The 24,245-nt window shown below is 67.0% G+C and overlaps 2 protein-coding genes and 1 pseudogene across 2 annotated transcripts; all 3 read left to right on the top strand.

Moving 5' to 3' along the window:
• Positions 1–295: 295 nt before the first annotated feature.
• LOC121291198 (cell surface glycoprotein 1-like) lies at positions 296–5,282 on the top strand (the record flags this gene model as incomplete). The annotated part of the gene is given in 11 exon segments (XM_041212285.1): positions 296–488; positions 544–836; positions 1,300–1,490; positions 1,592–1,968; positions 2,054–2,112; positions 3,150–3,770; positions 3,928–3,997; positions 4,069–4,079; positions 4,180–4,307; positions 4,439–5,085; positions 5,212–5,282. Coding segments are annotated over 11 exon segments (2,661 nt in total), but the record flags the coding sequence as incomplete, so codon positions are not given.
• A 4,331-nt stretch (positions 5,283–9,613) lies between these two features.
• LOC121291197 lies at positions 9,614–15,913 on the top strand (annotated as a pseudogene).
• A 1,376-nt stretch (positions 15,914–17,289) lies between these two features.
• Positions 17,290–23,528, top strand: LOC121291196 (cell surface glycoprotein 1-like; the record flags this gene model as incomplete). Its single annotated transcript, XM_041212284.1, has 12 exons — positions 17,290–17,626; positions 17,836–18,052; positions 18,754–18,868; positions 19,161–19,276; positions 19,648–20,059; positions 20,830–21,208; positions 21,743–22,096; positions 22,209–22,219; positions 22,338–22,530; positions 22,646–22,770; positions 22,860–23,131; positions 23,414–23,528. Coding segments are annotated over 12 exons (2,646 nt in total), but the record flags the coding sequence as incomplete, so codon positions are not given.
• Between the last annotated feature and the right edge of the window lie 717 nt (positions 23,529–24,245).

Below are 24,245 nucleotides of genomic sequence, written 5' to 3'. Positions count from 1 at the left end.
TGCCCGAGCCCCAGCCCCAGATCCAGTCCCAGCCACAGTCCCAGCCACAGCCCCAGCACCAGTCACAGTCTCAGTCACAGTCTCAGTCACAGCAGCAGCCCCAACCCCAGTCACAACCCCAGCTCCAGCTCCAGCCCCAGTCTCAGGCCCAGTCAAGGCACCAGCCCCTGTCACAGCCCCAGCAACAATCGCAGCCCCAGTCACAGCAACATCCCACAGCCCCTGCCCCAGGCACAGCCCCAGGCACAGCCCCAGTCACAGCCGAAGCCCCAGCCCCAGCCCCAGTCACAGCCACAGCCCCAGCCCCAGTCCCAGCCCCAGCCCCAGTCACAGCCGAAGCCCCAGTCACAGCCAAAGCCCCAGCCGCAGACCCAGTCACAGCCCCTGCCCCACTCACAGCCCTAGCCCCAGCCACAGCCCTAGCCCCAGCCACAGTCCCAGCCCCAGCCCCAGTCACTGCCCCAGCCCCAGTCACTGCCCCAGCCCCAGTCACTGCCCCAGCCCCAGTCACGGCCCCAGTCACAGCCTCAGTAACAGCAACAGCCCCCAGCCCCAGCCCCAGGCACAGCCTCAGCACCCAGCACAGCCCCAGCCCCAGACACAGCCCCAGTCACAGCCCCAGTAACAGCCCCAGCAACAATCGCAGCCCCAGTCACAGCCGAAGCCCCAGCCCCAGCCCCAGTCACAGCCCCAGTCACAGCCACAGCCCCAGCCCCAGTCACAGCCACAGCCCCAGCCCCAGTCACAGCCGAAGCCCCAGCCCCAGCCCCAGTCACAGCCACAGCCCCAGCCCCAGTCAGTACCCCAGCCCCAGCCCCAGCCCTAGTCACAGCCTCAGCCCCAGCCCCAGGCCCAGCTCCAGTCACAGCCCCAGTCACAGCCACAGCCTCAGCCACAGTCACTGCCTCAACCCCAGCCCCAGCCCTAGTCACAGCCTCAGCCCCATCACAGCCACAGCACCGATCATAGCCCCAGTCACAGCCAAAGCCCCAGCCCCAGCCCCAGCCCCAGTCAGAGCTCCAGTCCCAGTCAAAGCAGCAGCCCCAACCCAACCTCCAGCCCTAGTCCAGGCCCACTCAAGGCACCAGCCCCAGCCCCAGCCCCAGTCACATCACCAGCAACAATCACAGCCCCAGTCATAGCCCCAGCCTCAGTCACAGCCCCAGTCACAGCAACAGCCCCAGCCCCAGCCCTAGCCCCAGCCAGAGTCCCAGCCACTGTCCCAGCCCCAGTCACAGTCTCAGTCACAGCAACAGCCCCAGCCCCAGCCCCAGCCCCAGGCACAGCCCCAGGCCCAGTCACAGCGCCAGTCACAGCCCCAGCCCGAGCCCCAGTCACAGCCAAAGCCCCAGACCCAGTCACAGCCCCAGCCCCAGTCGCAGCCCTAGCCCCAGCCACAGCCCCAGCCCCAGCCCCAGTCACAGCCACAGCCCCAGCCCCAGTCACAGCCACAGACCCAGCCCCAGTCACAGCCGAAGCCCCAGCCCCAGGCCCAGCTCCAGTCACAGCCCCAGTCACAGCCACAGCCTCAGCCATAGTCACTGCCTCAGCCCCAGCCCCAGCCCTAGTCACAGCCTCAGCCCCATCACAGCCACAGCACCGATCATAGCCCCAGTCACAGCCCCAGCCCCAGTCCCAGCCCCAGCCCCAGTCAGAGCTCCAGTCCCAGTCAAAGCAGCAGCCCCAACCCAACCTCCAGCCCCAGTCTCAGGCCCACTCAAGGCACCAGCCCCAGCCCCAGCCCCAGTCACATCACCAGCAACAATCACAGCCCCAGTCATAGCCCCAGCCTCAGTCACAGCCCCAGTCACAGCAACAGCCCCAGCCCCAGCCCCAGGCACAGCCCCAGGCCCAGTCACAGCGCCAGTCACAGCCCCAGCCCGAGCCCCAGTCACAGCCAAAGCCCCAGACCCAGTCACAGCCCCAGCCCCAGTCGCAGCCCTAGCCCCAGCCACAGCCCCAGCCACAGCCCCAGTCACTGCCCCAGTCACTGCCCCAGTCACTGCCCCAGTCACAGCCACAGCCTCAGCCCCAGTCACTGCCCCAGCCCCAGCCCCAGCTCTAGTCACAGCCTCAACCGCAGCCCCAGGCCCAGCTGCAGTCACAGCCCCAGTCACAGCCCCAGTCACAGCCGAATCCTCAACCCCAGCCCCAGTCACAGCCCCAGTCACAGCCACAGCCTCAGCCACAGTCACTGCCCCAGCCCCAGCCCCAGCCCTAGTCACAGCCTCAGCCCCAGCCCCAGGCCCAGCACCAGTCACAGCGCCAGTCACAGCGCCAGTCACAGCCCCAATCACAGCCCCATCACAGCCACAGCACCAATCATAGCCCCAGTCACAGCCAAAGCCCCAGTCCCAGCCCCAGTCAGAGCTCCAGCCCCAGTCACAGTTGCAGCCCCAGCCCCAGCCCTTTCTCACAGCCTCAGCTCCAGCCGCAGACACAGCCCCAGTCCCAGTCACAGCCCCAGCCCCAGTCATTGACCCAGTCACAGCCACAGCACCAATCACAGCCCCAGTCACAGCCCCAGCACCAGTCATTGCCCCAGTCACAGCCACAGCACCAATCACAGCCCCAGTCACAGCCGAAGCCCCAGCCCCAGCCCCAGTCAGAGCCCCAGCTCCAGCCCCAGTCACAGCAGCAGCCCCAAGCACAGCCCCAGCCCCAGACACAGCCCCAGTCACAGCCCCAGCCACAGCTCCAGCCCCAGGCACAGCCCCAATCACAGCAGCTGCCCCAACCCCAGCCTCAGTCACAGCTGCAGACACGGCCCCAGTCCTAGTCACAGCCCCTGTCACATCCCCAGTCATAGGCCCAGTCCAGCCGCAGCCCCAGTCATAGCCGCAGTCACAATCCCAGTCCAGCCCCAGCCCCAGTCACAAGCACAGTCACAGTCACAGTCACAGCCCCAATCACAGCCCCATCACAGCCACAGCACCAATCACAGCCGCAGTCACAGCCAAAGCCCCAGTCCCAGCCCCAGCCCCAGTCAGAGCACCAGCCCCAGTCACAACAGCAGCCCCAACCCCAGTCACAACGCCAGCTCCAGCCCCAGTCTCAGGCCCAGTCAAGGCACCAGCCCCAGACACAGCCCCAGTCACAGCCCCAGCAACAATCGCAGCCCCAGTCACAGCCGAAGCTCCAGCCCCAGCCCCAGTCACAGCCACAGCCCCAGTAACAGCCACAGCCCCAGCCCCAGTCACAGCCACAGCCCCAGCCCCAGTCACTGCCCGAGCCCCAGCCCCAGATCCAGTCCCAGCCACAGTCCCAGCCACAGCCCCAGCACCAGTCACAGTCTCAGTCACAGCAACAGCCCCAGCCCCAGTCCCAGGCACAGCCCCAGCCCCAGTCACAGCCCCAGGCACAGCCCCAGCCCGAGCCCCAGTCACAGCCCCAGGCACAGCCCCAGCCCGAGCCCCAGTCACAGCCACAGCCCCAGACCCAGTCACAGCACCAGCCCCAGTCTCAGCCACAGCTCCAGCCCCAGGCACAGCCTCAGCCCCAAGCACAGCCCCAGCCCCAGCCCCAGCACCAGTCACATCCCCAGCCCCAGTCACAGCCTCAGTCACAGCCCCAACCCCAGTCACAGCCGAAGCCCCATCCCCAGCCCCAGTCACAGCCACAGCCCCAGCCCCAGTCCCAGCCACAGTCCCAGCCACAGTCCCAGCCCCAGTCACAGTCTCAGTCACAGCAAATGCCCCAGCCCCAGCCCCAGGCACAGCCCCAGGCCCATTCACAGCCACAGTCACAATCCCAGTCCAGCCCCAGCCCCAGTCACAAGCACCGCCACAGTCACAGTCACAGCCCCAATCACAGCCCCATCACATCCACAGCACCAATCACAGCCCCAGTCACTGCACCAGCCCCAGCCCCAGTCACAGCCCCAGTCACTGCCCCAGACCCAGCACCAGTCACAGCCCCAGCCCCAACCCCAGTCACTTCCCCAGCCCCAGTCCCAACCCCAATCACAGCCCCAGTCACAGCCCCATCCCCAGCCCCAGTCACAGCCGCAGACACGGCCCCAGTCCTAGTCACAGCCCCAGTCATATCCCCAGTCAGAGGCCAGGCCAGCCCCAGCCCCAGTCACAAGGACCGCCACAGTCACAGTCACAGCCCCAATCACAGCCCCATCACAGCCACAGCACCAATCACAGCCCCAGTCACTGCCCCAGCCCCAGCCAGAGTCCCAGCCACTGTCCCAGCCCCAGTCACAGTCGAAGCCCCAGCCCCAGCCCCAGTCACAGCCACAGCCCCAGCCCCAGTCAGTACCCCAGCCCCAGCCCTAGTCACAGCCTCAGTCCCAGCCCCAGGCCCAGCTCCAGTCACAGCCCCAGTCACAGCCACAGCCTCAGCCACAGTCACTGCCTCAGCCCCAGCCCCAGCCCTAGTCACAGCCTCAGCCCCATCACAGCCACAGCACCGATCATAGCCCCAGTCACAGCCAAAGCCCCAGTCCCAGCCCCAGCCCCAGTCAGAACTCCAGTCCCAGTAAAAGCAGCAGCCCCAACCCAACCTCCAGCCCCAGTCTCAGGCCCACTCAAGGCACCAGCCCCAGCCCCAGCCCCAGTCACATCACCAGCAACAATCACAGCCCCAGTCATAGCCCCAGCCTCAGTCACAGCCCCAGTCACAGCAACAGCCCCAGCCCCAGCCCCAGGCACAGCCCCAGGCCCAGTCACAGCGCCAGTCACAGCCCCAGCCCGAGCCCCAGTCACAGCCAAAGCCCCAGACCCAGTCACAGCCCCAGCCCCAGTCGCAGCCCTAGCCCCAGCCACAGCCCCAGCCACAGCCCCAGTCACTGACACAGTCACTGCCCCAGTCACTGCCCCAGTCACAGCCACAGCCTCAGCCCCAGTCACTGCCCCAGCCCCAGCCCCAGCTCTAGTCACAGCCTCAACCGCAGCCCCAGGCCCAGCTGCAGTCACAGCCCCAGTCACAGCCCCAGTCACAGCCGAATCCTCAACCCCAGCCCCAGTCACAGCCCCAGTCACAGCCACAGCCTCAGCCACAGTCACTGCCCCAGCCCCAGCCCCAGCCCTAGTCACAGCCTCAGCCCCAGCCCCAGGCCCAGCACCAGTCACAGCGCCAGTCACAGCGCCAGTCACAGCCCCAATCACAGCCCCATCACAGCCACAGCACCAATCATAGCCCCAGTCACAGCCAAAGCCCCAGTCCCAGCCCCAGTCAGAGCTCCAGCCCCAGTCACAGTTGCAGCCCCAGCCCCAGCCCTTTCTCACAGCCTCAGCTCCAGCCGCAGACACAGCCCCAGTCCCAGTCACAGCCCCAGCCCCAGTCATTGACCCAGTCACAGCCACAGCACCAATCACAGCCCCAGTCACAGCCACAGCACCAATCACAGCCCCAGTCACAGCCGAAGCCCCAGCCCCAGCCCCAGTCAGAGCCCCAGCTCCAGCCCCAGTCACAGCAGCAGCCCCAAGCACAGCCCCAGCCCCAGACACAGCCCCAGTCACAGCCCCAGCCACAGCTCCAGCCCCAGGCACAGCCCCAATCACAGCAGCTGCCCCAACCCCAGCCTCAGTCACAGCTGCAGACACGGCCCCAGTCCTAGTCACAGCCCCTGTCACATCCCCAGTCATAGGCCCAGTCCAGCCGCAGCCCCAGTCATAGCCGCAGTCACAATCCCAGTCCAGCCCCAGCCCCAGTCACAAGCACAGTCACAGTCACAGTCACAGCCCCAATCACAGCCCCATCACAGCCACAGCACCAATCACAGCCGCAGTCACAGCCAAAGCCCCAGTCCCAGCCCCAGCCCCAGTCAGAGCACCAGCCCCAGTCACAACAGCAGCCCCAACCCCAGTCACAACGCCAGCTCCAGCCCCAGTCTCAGGCCCAGTCAAGGCACCAGCCCCAGACACAGCCCCAGTCACAGCCCCAGCAACAATCGCAGCCCCAGTCACAGCCGAAGCTCCAGCCCCAGCCCCAGTCACAGCCACAGCCCCAGTAACAGCCACAGCCCCAGCCCCAGTCACAGCCACAGCCCCAGCCCCAGTCACTGCCCGAGCCCCAGCCCCAGATCCAGTCCCAGCCACAGTCCCAGCCACAGCCCCAGCACCAGTCACAGTCTCAGTCACAGCAACAGCCCCAGCCCCAGTCCCAGGCACAGCCCCAGCCCCAGTCACAGCCCCAGGCACAGCCCCAGCCCGAGCCCCAGTCACAGCCCCAGGCACAGCCCCAGCCCCAGCCCCAGTCACAGCCACAGCCCCAGACCCAGTCACAGCACCAGCCCCAGTCTCAGCCACAGCTCCAGCCCCAGGCACAGCCTCAGCCCCAAGCACAGCCCCAGCCCCAGCCCCAGCACCAGTCACATCCCCAGCCCCAGTCACAGCCTCAGTCACAGCCCCAACCCCAGTCACAGCCGAAGCCCCATCCCCAGCCCCAGTCACAGCCACAGCCCCAGCCCCAGTCCCAGCCACAGTCCCAGCCACAGTCCCAGCCCCAGTCACAGTCTCAGTCACAGCAAATGCCCCAGCCCCAGCCCCAGGCACAGCCCCAGGCCCATTCACAGCCACAGTCACAATCCCAGTCCAGCCCCAGCCCCAGTCACAAGCACCGCCACAGGCACAGGCACAGCCCCAATCACAGCCCCATCACATCCACAGCACCAATCACAGCCCCAGTCACTGCACCAGCCCCAGCCCCAGTCACAGCCCCAGTCACTGCCCCAGACCCAGCACCAGTCACAGCCCCAGCCCCAACCCCAGTCACTTCCCCAGCCCCAGTCCCAACCCCAATCACAGCCCCAGTCACAGCCCCATCCCCAGCCCCAGTCACAGCCGCAGACACGGCCCCAGTCCTAGTCACAGCCCCAGTCATATCCCCAGTCAGAGGCCAGGCCAGCCCCAGCCCCAGTCACAAGGACCGCCACAGTCACAGTCACAGCCCCAATCACAGCCCCATCACAGCCACAGCACCAATCACAGCCCCAGTCACTGCCCCAGCCCCAGCCAGAGTCCCAGCCACTGTCCCAGCCCCAGTCACAGTCTCAGTCACAGCAACAGCCCCAGCCCCAGCCCCAGCCCCAGCCCCAGGCACAGCCCCAGGCCCAGTCACAGCGCCAGTCACAGCCCCAGCCCGAGCCCCAGTCACAGCCAAAGCCCCAGACCCAGTCACAGCCCCAGCCCCAGTCGCAGCCCTAGCCCCAGCCACAGCCCCAGCCCCAGCCCCAGTCACAGCCACAGCCCCAGCCCCAGTCACAGCCACAGCCCCAGCCCCAGTCACAGCCGAAGCCCCAGCCCCAGCCCCAGTCACAGCCACAGCCCCAGCCCCAGTCAGTACCCCAGCCCCAGCCCCAGCCCTAGTCACAGCCTCAGCCCCAGCCCCAGGCCCAGCTCCAGTCACAGCCCCAGTCACAGCCACAGCCTCAGCCACAGTCACTGCCTCAGCCCCAGCCCCAGCCCTAGTCACAGCCTCAGCCCCATCACAGCCACAGCACCGATCATAGCCCCAGTCACAGCCAAAGCCCCAGTCCCAGCCCCAGCCCCAGTCAGAGCTCCAGTCCCAGTCAAAGCAGCAGCCCCAACCCAACCTCCAGCCCCAGTCTCAGGCCCACTCAAGGCACCAGCCCCAGCCCCAGCCCCAGTCACATCACCAGCAACAATCACAGCCCCAGTCATAGCCCCAGCCTCAGTCACAGCCCCAGTCACAGCAACAGCCCCAGCCCCAGCCCCAGCCCCAGCCCTAGCCCCAGCCAGAGTCCCAGCCACTGCCCCAGCCCCAGTCACAGTCTCAGTCACAGCAACAGCCCCAGCCCCAGCCCCAGGCACAGCCCCAGGCCCAGTCACAGCGCCAGTCACAGCCCCAGCCCGAGCCCCAGTCACAGCCAAAGCCCCAGACCCAGTCACAGCCCCAGCCCCAGTCGCAGCCCTAGCCCCAGCCACAGCCCCAGCCACAGCCCCAGTCACTGCCCCAGTCACTGCCCCAGTCACTGCCCCAGTCACAGCCACAGCCTCAGCCCCAGTCACTGCCCCAGCCCCAGCCCCAGCTCTAGTCACAGCCTCAACCGCAGCCCCAGGCCCAGCTGCAGTCACAGCCCCAGTCACAGCCCCAGTCACAGCCGAATCCTCAACCCCAGCCCCAGTCACAGCCCCAGTCACAGCCACAGCCTCAGCCACAGTCACTGCCCCAGCCCCAGCCCCAGCCCTAGTCACAGCCTCAGCCCCAGCCCCAGGCCCAGCACCAGTCACAGCGCCAGTCACAGCGCCAGTCACAGCCCCAATCACAGCCCCATCACAGCCACAGCACCAATCATAGCCCCAGTCACAGCCAAAGCCCCAGTCCCAGCCCCAGTCAGAGCTCCAGCCCCAGTCACAGTTGCAGCCCCAGCCCCAGCCCTTTCTCACAGCCTCAGCTCCAGCCGCAGACACAGCCCCAGTCCCAGTCACAGCCCCAGCCCCAGTCATTGACCCAGTCACAGCCACAGCACCAATCACAGCCCCAGTCACAGCCCCAGCACCAGTCATTGCCCCAGTCACAGCCACAGCACCAATCACAGCCCCAGTCACAGCCGAAGCCCCAGCCCCAGCCCCAGTCAGAGCCCCAGCTCCAGCCCCAGTCACAGCAGCAGCCCCAAGCACAGCCCCAGCCCCAGACACAGCCCCAGTCACAGCCCCAGCCACAGCTCCAGCCCCAGGCACAGCCCCAATCACAGCAGCTGCCCCAACCCCAGCCTCAGTCACAGCTGCAGACACGGCCCCAGTCCTAGTCACAGCCCCTGTCACATCCCCAGTCATAGGCCCAGTCCAGCCGCAGCCCCAGTCATAGCCGCAGTCACAATCCCAGTCCAGCCCCAGCCCCAGTCACAAGCACAGTCACAGTCACAGTCACAGCCCCAATCACAGCCCCATCACAGCCACAGCACCAATCACAGCCGCAGTCACAGCCAAAGCCCCAGTCCCAGCCCCAGCCCCAGTCAGAGCACCAGCCCCAGTCACAACAGCAGCCCCAACCCCAGTCACAACGCCAGCTCCAGCCCCAGTCTCAGGCCCAGTCAAGGCACCAGCCCCAGACACAGCCCCAGTCACAGCCCCAGCAACAATCGCAGCCCCAGTCACAGCCGAAGCCCCAGCCCCAGCCCCAGTCACAGCCACAGCCCCAGTAACAGCCACAGCCCCAGCCCCAGTCACAGCCACAGCCCCAGCCCCAGTCACTGCCCGAGCCCCAGCCCCAGATCCAGTCCCAGCCACAGTCCCAGCCACAGCCCCAGCACCAGTCACAGTCTCAGTCACAGCAACAGCCCCAGCCCCAGTCCCAGGCACAGCCCCAGCCCCAGTCACAGCCCCAGGCACAGCCCCAGCCCGAGCCCCAGTCACAGCCCCAGGCACGGCCCCAGCCCGAGCCCCAGTCACAGCCACAGCCCCAGACCCAGTCACAGCACCAGCCCCAGTCTCAGCCACAGCTCCAGCCCCAGGCACAGCCTCAGCCCCAAGCACAGCCCCAGCCCCAGCCCCAGCACCAGTCACATCCCCAGCCCCAGTCACAGCCTCAGTCACAGCCCCAACCCCAGTCACAGCCGAAGCCCCATCCCCAGCCCCAGTCACAGCCACAGCCCCAGCCCCAGTCACAGTCCCAGCCCCAGTCACAGTCTCAGTCACAGCAAATGCCCCAGCCCCAGCCCCAGGCACAGCCCCAGGCCCATTCACAGCCACAGTCACAATCCCAGTCCAGCCCCAGCCCCAGTCACAAGCACCGCCACAGTCACAGTCACAGCCCCAATCACAGCCCCATCACAGCCACAGCACCAATCACAGCCCCAGTCACTGCACCAGCCCCAGCCCCAGTCACAGCCCCAGTCACTGCCCCAGACCCAGCACCAGTCACAGCCCCAGCCCCAACCCCAGTCACTTCCCCAGCCCCAGTCCCAACCCCAATCACAGCCCCAGTCACAGCCCCATCCCCAGCCCCAGTCACAGCCGCAGACACGGCCCCAGTCCTAGTCACAGCCCCAGTCATATCCCCAGTCAGAGGTCAGGCCAGCCCCAGCCCCAGTCACAAGGACCGCCACAGTCACAGTCACAGCCCCAATCACAGCCCCATCACAGCCACAGCACCAATCACAGCCCCAGTCACTGCCCCAGCCCCAGCCCCAGTCACAGCCCCGGTCACTGCCCCAGACCCAGCCCCAGTCACAGCCCCAGCCCCAACCCCAGTCACTGCCCCAGCCCCAGTCCCAACCCCAATCACAGCCTCAGTCACAGCCCCATCCCCAGCCCCAGTCACAGCCCCAGTAACAGCCCCAGTCAGAGCAGCAGCACCAACCCCAGCCTCAGTCACAGCCGCTGACAGGGCCCCAGTCCTAGTCACAGCCCCAGTCATATCCCTAGTCATAGGCCCAGTCCAGCCGCAGCCCCAGTCAAAGCCGCAGTCACTATACCAGTCCAGCCCCAGCCCCAGTCACAAGCACCGCCACAGTCACAGTCACAGCCCCAATCACAGCCCCATCACAGCCCCATCACAGCCACAGCACCGATCATAGCCCCAGTCACAGCCAAAGCCCCAGTCCCAGCCCCAGCCCCAGTCAGAGCTCCAGCCCCAGTCACAGCAGCAGCCCCAACCCCAGTCACAACCCCAGCTCCAGCTCCAGCCCCAGTCTCAGGCCCAGTCAAGGCACCAGCCCCTGTCACAGCCCCAGCAACAATCGCAGCCCCAGTCACAGCAACATCCCACAGCCCCTGCCCCAGGCACAGCCCCAGGCACAGCCCCAGTCACAGCCGAAGCCCCAGCCCCAGCCCCAGTCACAGCCCTAGCCCCAGCCACAGCCCTAGCCCCAGCCACAGTCCCAGCCCCAGCCCCAGTCACGGCCCCAGTCACAGCCTCAGTAACAGCAACAGCCCCCAGCCCCAGCCCCAGGCACAGCCTCAGCACCCAGCACAGCCCCAGCCCCAGACACAGCCCCAGTCACAGCCCCAGTAACAGCCCCAGCAACAATCGCAGCCCCAGTCACAGCCGAAGCCCCAGCCCCAGCCCCAGTCACAGCCCCAGTCACAGCCACAGCCCCAGCCCCAGTCACAGCCGAAGCCCCAGCCCCAGCCCCAGTCACAGCCCCAGTCACAGCCACAGCCCCAGCCCCAGTCAGTACCCCAGCCCCAGCCCCAGCCCTAGTCACAGCCTCAGCCCCAGCCCCAGGCCCAGCTCCAGTCACAGCCCCAGTCACAGCCATAGCCTCAGCCAGAGTCACTGCCCCAGCCCCAGCCCCAGCCCTAGTCACAACCTCATCCCCAGCCCCAGTTAAAGCCCCAGTCACAGCCCTAGCCCAAGTCACATCCCCAGTCATTGCCCCAGTCACAGCCGCAGTCACAGCCCCAGCCCTAGTCGCTTATTTCGCCCCAGACACAGCCCCAGCCCCAGTCAGAGCTCCAGTCCCAGTCAAAGCAGCAGCCCCAACCCAACCTCCAGCCCCAGTCTCAGGCCCACTCAAGGCACCAGCCCCAGCCCCAGCCCCAGTCACATCACCAGCAACAATCACAGCCCCAGTCATAGCCCCAGCCTCAGTCACAGCCCCAGTCACAGCAACAGCCCCAGCCCCAGCCCTAGCCCCAGCCAGAGTCCCTGCCACTGCCCCAGCCCCAGTCACAGTCTCAGTCACAGCTACAGCCCCAGCCCCAGCCCCAGCCCCAGCCCCAGGCACAGCCCCAGGCCCAGTCACAGCGCCAGTCACAGCCCCAGCCCGAGCCCCAGTCACAGCCACAGCCCCAGACCCAGTCACAGCCCCAGCCCCAGCCACAGCCCCAGCCACAGCCCCAGTCACTGCCCCAGCCCCAGTCACTGCCCCAGCCCCAGTCACAGTCTGTCACAGCCCCAGTCACAGCCAAAGCCCCAGACCCAGTCACAGCCCCAGACCCAGTCACAGCCCCAGACCCAGTCACAGCCCCAGCCCCAGTCGCAGCCCTAGCCCCAGCCACAGCCCCAGCCCCAGCCCCAGTCACAGCCACAGCCCCAGCCCCAGTCACAGCCACAGCCCCAGCCCCAGTCACAGCCGAAGCCCCAGCCCCAGCCCCAGTCACAGCCACAGCCCCAGCCCCAGTCAGTACCCCAGCCCCAGCCCCAGCCCTAGTCACAGCCTCAGCCCCAGCCCCAGGCCCAGCTCCAGTCACAGCCCCAGTCACAGCCACAGCCTCAGCCACAGTCACTGCCTCAGCCCCAGCCCCAGCCCTAGTCACAGCCTCAGCCCCATCACAGCCACAGCACCGATCATAGCCCCAGTCACAGCCAAAGCCCCAGTCCCAGCCCCAGCCCCAGTCAGAGCTCCAGTCCCAGTCAAAGCAGCAGCCCCAACCCAACCTCCAGCCCCAGTCTCAGGCCCACTCAAGGCACCAGCCCCAGCCCCAGCCCCAGTCACATCACCAGCAACAATCAAAGCCCCAGTCATAGCCCCAGCCTCAGTCACAGCCCCAGTCACAGCAACAGCCCCAGCCCCAGCCCCAGCCCCAGCCCTAGCCCCAGCCAGAGTCCCAGCCACTGCCCCAGACCCAGTCACAGTCTCAGTCACAGCTACAGCCCCAGCCCCAGCCCCAGCCCCAGCCCCAGGCACAGCCCCAGGCCCAGTCACAGCGCCAGTCACAGCCCCAGCCCGAGCCCCAGTCACAGCCACAGCCCCAGACCCAGTCACAGCCCCAGCCCCAGCCACAGCCCCAGCCACAGCCCCAGTCACTGCCCCAGCCCCAGTCACTGCCCCAGCCCCAGTCACAGCCTCAGTCACAGCCCCAGTCACAGCCACAGCCTCAGCCCCAGTCACTGCCCCAGCCCCAGCCCCAGCTCCAGTCACAGCCTCAACCGCAGCCCCAGGCCCAGCTCCAGTCACAGCCGAATCCTCAACCCCAGCCCCAGTCACAGCCCCAGTCACAGCCACAGCCTCAGCCACAGTCACTGCCCCAGCCCCAGCCCTAGTCACAGCCTCAGCCCCAGCCCCAGGCCCAGCACCAGTCACAGCGCCAGTCACAGCCCCAATCACAGCCCCATCACAGCCACAGCACCAATCATAGCCCCAGTCACAGCCAAAGCCCCAGTCCCAGCTCCAGTCAGAGCTCCAGTCCCAGTCACAGTTGCAGCCCCAGCCCCAGCCCGTCTCACAGCCTCAGCTCCAGCCGCAGACACAGCCCCAGTCCCAGTCACAGCCCCAGCCCCAGTCATTGACCCAGTCACAGCCACAGCACCAATCACAGCCCCAGTCACAGCCCCAGCACCAGTCATTGCCCCAGTCACAGCCACAGCACCAATCACAGCCCCAGTCACAGCCGAAGCCCCAGCCCCAGCCCCAGTCAGAGCCCCAGCTCCAGCCCCAGTCACAGCAGCAGCCCCAGTCTCAGCCACAGCTCCAGCCCCAGGCACAGCCTCAGCCCCAAGCACAGCCCCAGCCCCAGACACAGCCCCAGTCACAGCCACAGCCCCAGTCTCAGCCACAGCCCCAGTCACATCCCTAGCCCCAGACACAGCCCCAGCCCCAGCCCCAGTCACTGCCCCAGTCCCAGTCTCAGCCACAGCTCCAGCCCCAGGCACAGCCTCAGCCCCAAGCACAGCCCCAGCCCCAGACACAGACCCAGTCACAGCCTCAGCCCCAAGCACAGCCCCTGCCCCAGCCCCAGTCACATCCCTAGCCCCAGACACAGCCCCAGCAACAATCGCAGCCCCAGTCACAGCAACATCCCCCAGCCCCATCCCCAGGCAAAGCCCCAGCCCCAGCCCCAGTCATAGCCCCACCCCCAGCCCCAGTCACAGCCCCAGCCCCAGTCTCAGCCACAGCCCCAGCCCCAAGCACAGCCTCAGTCCCAAGCACAGCCCCAGCCTCAGCCCCAACCCCAGCCTCAGTCACAGCCTCAGACACAGCCCCAGTCCTAGTCACAGCCCTAGTCACATCCCCAGTCATAGGCCCAGTCCAGCCGCAGCCCGAGTCACAGCCGCAGTCACAATCCCAGTCCAGCCCCAGCCCCAGTCACAAGCACCGCCACAGTCACCTGCCCCAGTCACAGCCACAGCCCCAGCCCCAGCCCTAGCCCTAGCCCCAGTCCCAGCCACTGCCCCAGCACCAGTCACCATCTCAGGCCCACTCAAGGCACCAGCCGCAGACACAGCCCCAGTCACAGCCCCAGCAACAATCGCAGCACCAGTCACAGCCACAGCCCCAGTCCCAGTCACTGCCCGAGCCCCAGCCCCAGCCCCAGTCACAGCCACAGCCCCAGCCCCAGTCACAGTCTCAGTCACAGCAACAGGCCCAGCCCCAGCCCTAGGCAAAGGCCCAGGCCCAGTCACAGCCCCAGTCACAGCCCCAGCCCCAGACACAGCCCCAGCACCAGTCACTGCCCAAGCCCCATCCCCAGTCACAGCCACAGCCCCAGCACCAGACACAGCCCCAGCCCCAGTCACTGCCCCAGCCCCAGTCACAGCCTCAGTCACAGCCCCAACCGCAGTCACAGCCACAGCCCCAGTCCCAGTCACTGCCCCAGCCCCAGTCACAGCCTCAGTCACAGCCCCAATCACAGCCCCAGTCACAGCCCCAGTCACAGCCCCACTAACAGCCCCAGTCACAGCAGCAGCCCCAACCCCAGCCTCAGTCACAGCCGCAGACATGGCCCCAGTCCTAGTCACAGCCCCAGTCATAGGCCCAGTCCAGCCCCAGCCCCAGTCACAAGCACCGCCACAGTCACAGTCACAGCCCCAATCACAGCCCCATCACAGCCACAGCACCAATCACAGCCCCAGTCACAGCCAAAGCCCCAGTCCCAGCCCCAGCCCCAGTCAAAGCTCCAGCCCCAGTCTCAGGCCCAGTCAAGGCACCAGCCCCACACAGACCCAATCACAGCAACAGCCCCCAGCCCCAGACCCAGGCACAGCCTCAGCCCCAAGCACAGCCCCAGTCCCAGACACAGCCCCAGTCACAGCCCCAGTAACAGCCCCAGCAACAATCGCAGCCCCATTCACAGCCGAAGCCCCAGCCCCAGCCCCAGTCACAGCCCCAGTCACAGCCCCAGTAACAGCCCCAGCAACAATCGCAGCCCCATTCACAGCCGAAGCCCCAGCCCCAGCCCCAGTCACAGCCCCAGTCACAGCCACAGCCTCAGCCACAGTCACTGCCCCAGCCTCAGCCCCAGCCCCAGTCCCAGCACCAGTCACAGCACCAGTCACAGTCCCATCACAGCAACAGCACCAATCATAGCCCCAGTTACAGCCAAAGCCCCAGTCCCAGCCCCAGCCCCAGTCAGAGCTCCAGCCCCAGTCACAGCAGCAGCCCCAACCCCAGTCACAACCCCAGCTCCAGCTCCAGCCCCAGCTCCAGGTCCAGTCAAGGCACCAGCCCCAGACAAAGCCCCAGTCACAGCCACAGCCCCAGCCCCAGCCCCCCACCCAGGCCCAGCTCCAGTCACAGCCGAAGCCTCAACCCCAGTCACAGCCCCAGCAACAGCCCCAGGCCCTGCCCCAGCCCCAGCCCCAACCCCAGTCCCAGCCCCGGCCGTAACCACAGCCCCAGCTCCAGCCCCAGCTCCAGATCCGGACCCTGCCCCAGACCCAGCCCCAGACCCAGCCCCAGACCCAGCCCCAGACACAGCCCCAGTCACAGCCCCAATAACAGCCCCAGTAACAATCGCAGCCCCAGTCACAGCCGAAGCCCCAGCCCCAGCCCCAGTCACAGCCCCAGTCACAGCCACAGCCCCAGCCCCAGTTACTGCCCCAGCCCCAGCCCAAGCTCTAGTCACAGCCTCAACCGCAGCCCCAGGCCCAGCTCCAGTCACAGCCCCAGTCACAGCCCCAGTCACAGCCGAATCCTCAACCCCAGCCCCAGTCACAGCCCCATCACAGCCACAGCACCAATCATAGCCCCAGTCACAGCCAAAGCCCCAGTCCCAGCCCCAGCCCCAGCCCCAGTCAGAGCTCCAGCCCCAGTCACAGTTGCAGCCCCAGCCCCAGCCCGTCTCACAGCCTCAGCTCCAGCCGCAGACACAGCCCCAGTCCCAGACACAGCCCCAGCCCCAGACACAGCCCCAGTCACTGCCCCAGTCTGAGTCTCAGCCACAGCTCCAGCCCCAGGCACAGCCTCAGCCCCAAGCACAGCCCCAGCCCCAAACACAGCCCCAGTCACAGCCTCAGCCCCAAGCACAGCCCCAGCCCCAGCCCCTGCCCCAGCCCCAGTCACATCCCTAGCCCCAGACACAGCCCCAGCCCCAGCCCCAGTCACTGCTCCAGTCACAGCCGCAGTCACAGCCTCAGCCCCAGCCCCTGTCACAGCCCCAGCCCCAGCCGCTTATCCAACCCCAAGACACAGCCCCAGACCCAGACACAGACCCAGCCCCAGTCACTGCCCCAGCCCCAGTCACAGCCTCAGTCACAGCACCAACCCCAGTCACAGCCACAGCCCCAGTCACTGCCCCAGCCCCAGCCCCAGTCCCAGTCACAGCCCCAGCCCCAGTCACAGCCCCAGTCACAGCCCCAGTAACAGCCCCAGCAACAATCGCAGCCCCAGTCACAGCCGAAGCCCCAGCCCCAGCCCCAGTCACAGCCCCAGTCACAGCCACAGCCCCAGCCCCAGTCACAGCCGAAGCCCCAGCCCCAGCCCCAGTCACAGCCCCAGTCACAGCCACAGCCCCAGCCCCAGTCAGTACCCCAGCCCCAGCCCCAGCCCTAGTCACAGCCTCAGCCCCAGCCCCAGGCCCAGCTCCAGTCACAGCCCCAGTCACAGCCATAGCCTCAGCCAGAGTCACTGCCCCAGCCCCAGCCCCAGCCCTAGTCACAACCTCATCCCCAGCCCCAGTTAAAGCCCCAGTCACAGCCCTAGCCCAAGTCACATCCCCAGTCATTGCCCCAGTCACAGCCGCAGTCACAGCCCCAGCCCTAGTCGCTTATTTCGCCCCAGACACAGCCCCAGCCCCAGTCAGAGCTCCAGTCCCAGTCAAAGCAGCAGCCCCAACCCAACCTCCAGCCCCAGTCTCAGGCCCACTCAAGGCACCAGCCCCAGCCCCAGCCCCAGTCACATCACCAGCAACAATCACAGCCCCAGTCATAGCCCCAGCCTCAGTCACAGCCCCAGTCACAGCAACAGCCCCAGCCCCAGCCCTAGCCCCAGCCAGAGTCCCTGCCACTGCCCCAGCCCCAGTCACAGTCTCAGTCACAGCTACAGCCCCAGCCCCAGCCCCAGCCCCAGCCCCAGGCACAGCCCCAGGCCCAGTCACAGCGCCAGTCACAGCCCCAGCCCGAGCCCCAGTCACAGCCACAGCCCCAGACCCAGTCACAGCCCCAGCCCCAGCCACAGCCCCAGCCACAGCCCCAGTCACTGCCCCAGCCCCAGTCACTGCCCCAGCCCCAGTCACAGTCTGTCACAGCCCCAGTCACAGCCAAAGCCCCAGACCCAGTCACAGCCCCAGACCCAGTCACAGCCCCAGACCCAGTCACAGCCCCAGCCCCAGTCGCAGCCCTAGCCCCAGCCACAGCCCCAGCCCCAGCCCCAGTCACAGCCACAGCCCCAGCCCCAGTCACAGCCACAGCCCCAGCCCCAGTCACAGCCGAAGCCCCAGCCCCAGCCCCAGTCACAGCCACAGCCCCAGCCCCAGTCAGTACCCCAGCCCCAGCCCCAGCCCTAGTCACAGCCTCAGCCCCAGCCCCAGGCCCAGCTCCAGTCACAGCCCCAGTCACAGCCACAGCCTCAGCCACAGTCACTGCCTCAGCCCCAGCCCCAGCCCTAGTCACAGCCTCAGCCCCATCACAGCCACAGCACCGATCATAGCCCCAGTCACAGCCAAAGCCCCAGTCCCAGCCCCAGCCCCAGTCAGAGCTCCAGTCCCAGTCAAAGCAGCAGCCCCAACCCAACCTCCAGCCCCAGTCTCAGGCCCACTCAAGGCACCAGCCCCAGCCCCAGCCCCAGTCACATCACCAGCAACAATCAAAGCCCCAGTCATAGCCCCAGCCTCAGTCACAGCCCCAGTCACAGCAACAGCCCCAGCCCCAGCCCCAGCCCCAGCCCTAGCCCCAGCCAGAGTCCCAGCCACTGCCCCAGCCCCAGTCACAGTCTCAGTCACAGCTACAGCCCCAGCCCCAGCCCCAGCCCCAGCCCCAGGCACAGCCCCAGGCCCAGTCACAGCGCCAGTCACAGCCCCAGCCCGAGCCCCAGTCACAGCCACAGCCCCAGACCCAGTCACAGCCCCAGCCCCAGCCACAGCCCCAGCCACAGCCCCAGTCACTGCCCCAGCCCCAGTCACTGCCCCAGCCCCAGTCACAGCCTCAGTCACAGCCCCAGTCACAGCCACAGCCTCAGCCCCAGTCACTGCCCCAGCCCCAGCCCCAGCTCCAGTCACAGCCTCAACCGCAGCCCCAGGCCCAGCTCCAGTCACAGCCGAATCCTCAACCCCAGCCCCAGTCACAGCCCCAGTCACAGCCACAGCCTCAGCCACAGTCACTGCCCCAGCCCCAGCCCTAGTCACAGCCTCAGCCCCAGCCCCAGGCCCAGCACCAGTCACAGCGCCAGTCACAGCCCCAATCACAGCCCCATCACAGCCACAGCACCAATCATAGCCCCAGTCACAGCCAAAGCCCCAGTCCCAGCTCCAGTCAGAGCTCCAGTCCCAGTCACAGTTGCAGCCCCAGCCCCAGCCCGTCTCACAGCCTCAGCTCCAGCCGCAGACACAGCCCCAGTCCCAGTCACAGCCCCAGCCCCAGTCATTGACCCAGTCACAGCCACAGCACCAATCACAGCCCCAGTCACAGCCCCAGCACCAGTCATTGCCCCAGTCACAGCCACAGCACCAATCACAGCCCCAGTCACAGCCGAAGCCCCAGCCCCAGCCCCAGTCAGAGCCCCAGCTCCAGCCCCAGTCACAGCAGCAGCCCCAGTCTCAGCCACAGCTCCAGCCCCAGGCACAGCCTCAGCCCCAAGCACAGCCCCAGCCCCAGACACAGCCCCAGTCACAGCCACAGCCCCAGTCTCAGCCACAGCCCCAGTCACATCCCTAGCCCCAGACACAGCCCCAGCCCCAGCCCCAGTCACTGCCCCAGTCCCAGTCTCAGCCACAGCTCCAGCCCCAGGCACAGCCTCAGCCCCAAGCACAGCCCCAGCCCCAGACACAGACCCAGTCACAGCCTCAGCCCCAAGCACAGCCCCTGCCCCAGCCCCAGTCACATCCCTAGCCCCAGACACAGCCCCAGCAACAATCGCAGCCCCAGTCACAGCAACATCCCCCAGCCCCATCCCCAGGCAAAGCCCCAGCCCCAGCCCCAGTCATAGCCCCACCCCCAGCCCCAGTCACAGCCCCAGCCCCAGTCTCAGCCACAGCCCCAGCCCCAAGCACAGCCTCAGTCCCAAGCACAGCCCCAGCCTCAGCCCCAACCCCAGCCTCAGTCACAGCCTCAGACACAGCCCCAGTCCTAGTCACAGCCCTAGTCACATCCCCAGTCATAGGCCCAGTCCAGCCGCAGCCCGAGTCACAGCCGCAGTCACAATCCCAGTCCAGCCCCAGCCCCAGTCACAAGCACCGCCACAGTCACCTGCCCCAGTCACAGCCACAGCCCCAGCCCCAGCCCTAGCCCTAGCCCCAGTCCCAGCCACTGCCCCAGCACCAGTCACCATCTCAGGCCCACTCAAGGCACCAGCCGCAGACACAGCCCCAGTCACAGCCCCAGCAACAATCGCAGCACCAGTCACAGCCACAGCCCCAGTCCCAGTCACTGCCCGAGCCCCAGCCCCAGCCCCAGTCACAGCCACAGCCCCAGCCCCAGTCACAGTCTCAGTCACAGCAACAGGCCCAGCCCCAGCCCTAGGCAAAGGCCCAGGCCCAGTCACAGCCCCAGTCACAGCCCCAGCCCCAGACACAGCCCCAGCACCAGTCACTGCCCAAGCCCCATCCCCAGTCACAGCCACAGCCCCAGCACCAGACACAGCCCCAGCCCCAGTCACTGCCCCAGCCCCAGTCACAGCCTCAGTCACAGCCCCAACCGCAGTCACAGCCACAGCCCCAGTCCCAGTCACTGCCCCAGCCCCAGTCACAGCCTCAGTCACAGCCCCAATCACAGCCCCAGTCACAGCCCCAGTCACAGCCCCACTAACAGCCCCAGTCACAGCAGCAGCCCCAACCCCAGCCTCAGTCACAGCCGCAGACATGGCCCCAGTCCTAGTCACAGCCCCAGTCATAGGCCCAGTCCAGCCCCAGCCCCAGTCACAAGCACCGCCACAGTCACAGTCACAGCCCCAATCACAGCCCCATCACAGCCACAGCACCAATCACAGCCCCAGTCACAGCCAAAGCCCCAGTCCCAGCCCCAGCCCCAGTCAAAGCTCCAGCCCCAGTCTCAGGCCCAGTCAAGGCACCAGCCCCACACAGACCCAATCACAGCAACAGCCCCCAGCCCCAGACCCAGGCACAGCCTCAGCCCCAAGCACAGCCCCAGTCCCAGACACAGCCCCAGTCACAGCCCCAGTAACAGCCCCAGCAACAATCGCAGCCCCATTCACAGCCGAAGCCCCAGCCCCAGCCCCAGTCACAGCCCCAGTCACAGCCCCAGTAACAGCCCCAGCAACAATCGCAGCCCCATTCACAGCCGAAGCCCCAGCCCCAGCCCCAGTCACAGCCCCAGTCACAGCCACAGCCTCAGCCACAGTCACTGCCCCAGCCTCAGCCCCAGCCCCAGTCCCAGCACCAGTCACAGCACCAGTCACAGTCCCATCACAGCAACAGCACCAATCATAGCCCCAGTTACAGCCAAAGCCCCAGTCCCAGCCCCAGCCCCAGTCAGAGCTCCAGCCCCAGTCACAGCAGCAGCCCCAACCCCAGTCACAACCCCAGCTCCAGCTCCAGCCCCAGCTCCAGGTCCAGTCAAGGCACCAGCCCCAGACAAAGCCCCAGTCACAGCCACAGCCCCAGCCCCAGCCCCCCACCCAGGCCCAGCTCCAGTCACAGCCGAAGCCTCAACCCCAGTCACAGCCCCAGCAACAGCCCCAGGCCCTGCCCCAGCCCCAGCCCCAACCCCAGTCCCAGCCCCGGCCGTAACCACAGCCCCAGCTCCAGCCCCAGCTCCAGATCCGGACCCTGCCCCAGACCCAGCCCCAGACCCAGCCCCAGACCCAGCCCCAGACACAGCCCCAGTCACAGCCCCAATAACAGCCCCAGTAACAATCGCAGCCCCAGTCACAGCCGAAGCCCCAGCCCCAGCCCCAGTCACAGCCCCAGTCACAGCCACAGCCCCAGCCCCAGTTACTGCCCCAGCCCCAGCCCAAGCTCTAGTCACAGCCTCAACCGCAGCCCCAGGCCCAGCTCCAGTCACAGCCCCAGTCACAGCCCCAGTCACAGCCGAATCCTCAACCCCAGCCCCAGTCACAGCCCCATCACAGCCACAGCACCAATCATAGCCCCAGTCACAGCCAAAGCCCCAGTCCCAGCCCCAGCCCCAGCCCCAGTCAGAGCTCCAGCCCCAGTCACAGTTGCAGCCCCAGCCCCAGCCCGTCTCACAGCCTCAGCTCCAGCCGCAGACACAGCCCCAGTCCCAGACACAGCCCCAGCCCCAGACACAGCCCCAGTCACTGCCCCAGTCTGAGTCTCAGCCACAGCTCCAGCCCCAGGCACAGCCTCAGCCCCAAGCACAGCCCCAGCCCCAAACACAGCCCCAGTCACAGCCTCAGCCCCAAGCACAGCCCCAGCCCCAGCCCCTGCCCCAGCCCCAGTCACATCCCTAGCCCCAGACACAGCCCCAGCCCCAGCCCCAGTCACTGCTCCAGTCACAGCCGCAGTCACAGCCTCAGCCCCAGCCCCTGTCACAGCCCCAGCCCCAGCCGCTTATCCAACCCCAAGACACAGCCCCAGACCCAGACACAGACCCAGCCCCAGTCACTGCCCCAGCCCCAGTCACAGCCTCAGTCACAGCACCAACCCCAGTCACAGCCACAGCCCCAGTCACTGCCCCAGCCCCAGCCCCAGTCCCAGTCACAGCCCCAGCCCCAGTCACAGCCCCAGTCACTGCCCCAGCCCCAGCCCCATTCACAGCCCCAGCCCCAGCCCCAGTCACTGCCCCAGCCCCAGTCCCAATCCCAATCACAGCCCCTGTCACAGCCCCAGCCCCAGTCACAGCCCCAGTAACAGCACCAGTCACAGCAGCAGCCCCAACCCCAGCCTCAGTCAGAGCCGCAGACACGGCACCAGTCCTAGTCACAGCCCCAGTCATATCCCCAGTCATAGGCCAGTCCAGCCGCAGCCCCAGTCACAGCCGCAGTCACAATCCCAGTCCAGCCCCAGCCCCAGTCACAAGCACCGCCACAGTCACAGTCACAGCCCCAATCACAGCCCCATCACAGCCACAGCACTGATCATAGCCCCAGTCACAGCCAAAGCCCCAGTCCCAGACCCAGCCCCAGTCAGAGCTCCAGCCCCAGTCACAGCAGCAGCCTCAACCCCAGTCACAACCCCAGCTCCAGCTCCAGCCCCAGTCTCAGGCCCAGTCAAGGCACCAGCCCCAGACACAGACCCAGTCCCAGCCCCAGCCCCAGTCAAAAGCACAGCCACAGAAACAGTCACAGCCCCAATCACAGCCCCAGTCCCAGCCGCAGCCCCAGTCAGAGCCCCAACCCCAGTCACAACCTCAGCTCCAGCTCCAGCCCCAGTCTCAGGCCCAGTAAAGGCACCAGGCCCAGACACAGCCCCAGCAACAATCGCAGCCACAGTCACAGCAACAAGCCCCAGCCCCAGCCCCAGGCACAGCCCCAGCCCCAGTCTCAGCCACAGCTCCAGCCCCAAACACAGCCTCAGCCCCAAGCACAGCCCCAGCCCCAGCCCCAGCCCCAGCCCCAGTCACATCCCTAGCCCCAGACACAGCCCAACCCCAGCCCCAGTCACTGCCCCAGCCCCAGCCGCAGTCACAGCCTCAGCCACAGCCCCTGACACAGCCCCAGCCCCAGTCACTGCCCCAGCCCCAGTCACAGCCTCAGTCGCAGCCCCAACCCCAGTCACAGCCACAGCCCCAGTCACTGCCCCAGCCCCAGCCCGAGTCACAGCCCCAGTCACAGCCCCAGCCCCAGCCTCAGTCACAGCCCCAACCCCAGTCACAGCCCCAACCCCAGTCACAGCCACAGCCCCAGTCACTGCCCCAGCCGCAGCCCCAGCCCCAGTCACAGCCCCAGTCACAATCCCAGTCCCAGCCCCAGCCCCAGTCACAAGCACCGCCACAGTCACAGTCACAGCCCCAATCACAGCCCCATCACAGCTACAGCACCAATCACAGCCCCAGTCACAGCCAAAGCCCCAGTCCCAGCTGCAGCCCCAGTCAGAGCTCCAGCCCCAGTAACAGCAGCAGCCCCAACCCCAGTCACAACCCCAGCTCCAGCTCCATCCCCAGTCTCAGGCCCAGTCAAGGCACCAGGCCCAGACACAGCCCCAGTCACAGCCCCAGTCACAGCCCCAGCAACAATCGCAGCCCCAGTCACAGCAACATCCCCCAGCCCCAGCCCCAGGCACAGCCCCAGCCCCAGTCACAGCCCCAACCCCAGTCTCAGCCACAGCTCCAGCCCCAAGCACAGCCTCAGCCCCAAGCACAGCCCCAGCCCCAGCCCCAACCCCAGTCACAGCCGCAGACACAGCCCCAGTCCTAGTCACAGCCCTAGTCACATCCCCAGTCATAGGCCCAGTCCAGCCGCAGCCCCAGTCACAGCCGCAGTCACAATCCCAGTCCAGCCCCAGCCCCAGTCACAAGCACCGCCACAGTCACAGTCAGAGCCCCAATCACAGCCCCATCACAGCCACAGCACCAATCACAGCCCCAGTCACAGCCAAAGCCCCAGTCCCAGCCGCAGCCCCAGTCAGAGCTCCAGCCCCAGTCGCAGCAGCAGCGCCAACCCCAGTCACAACCCCAGCTCCAGCTCCAGCCCCAGTCTCAGGCCCTGTCAAGGCACCAGCCCCTGACACAGCCTCAGTCACAGCCCCAGGCTGAGCCCCATTCACAGCCACAGCCCCAGCCCCAGGCACAGCCCCAGCCCCAGTCAAAGCCCCAGCCCCAGCCCCAGGCAAAGCCCCAGCCCCAGTCACAGCCCCAGCCCCAGTCTCAGCCACAGCTCCAGCCCCAGCCCCAGGCACAGCCTCAGCCCCAAGCACAGCCCCAGCCCCAGCCCCAACCCCAGCCCCAGTCACAGCCCCAGCCACAGTCACAACTCCAGCCCCAGTCTCACGCCCTGTCAAGGCACCAGCCCCACACAGACCCAGTCACAGCCCCAGTCACAGCCCCAGCAACAATCGCAGCCCCAGTCACAGCAACATCCCCCAGCCCCTGCCCCAGTC

The sequence above is a fragment of the Carcharodon carcharias genome, chromosome 19 (assembly GCF_017639515.1).
Source record: "Carcharodon carcharias isolate sCarCar2 chromosome 19, sCarCar2.pri, whole genome shotgun sequence".
Lineage (NCBI taxonomy): Eukaryota > Metazoa > Chordata > Chondrichthyes > Lamniformes > Lamnidae > Carcharodon > Carcharodon carcharias.
Note: the sequence above shows the minus strand (reverse complement) of the source record. Positions and strands in the feature narration are given on the sequence as shown.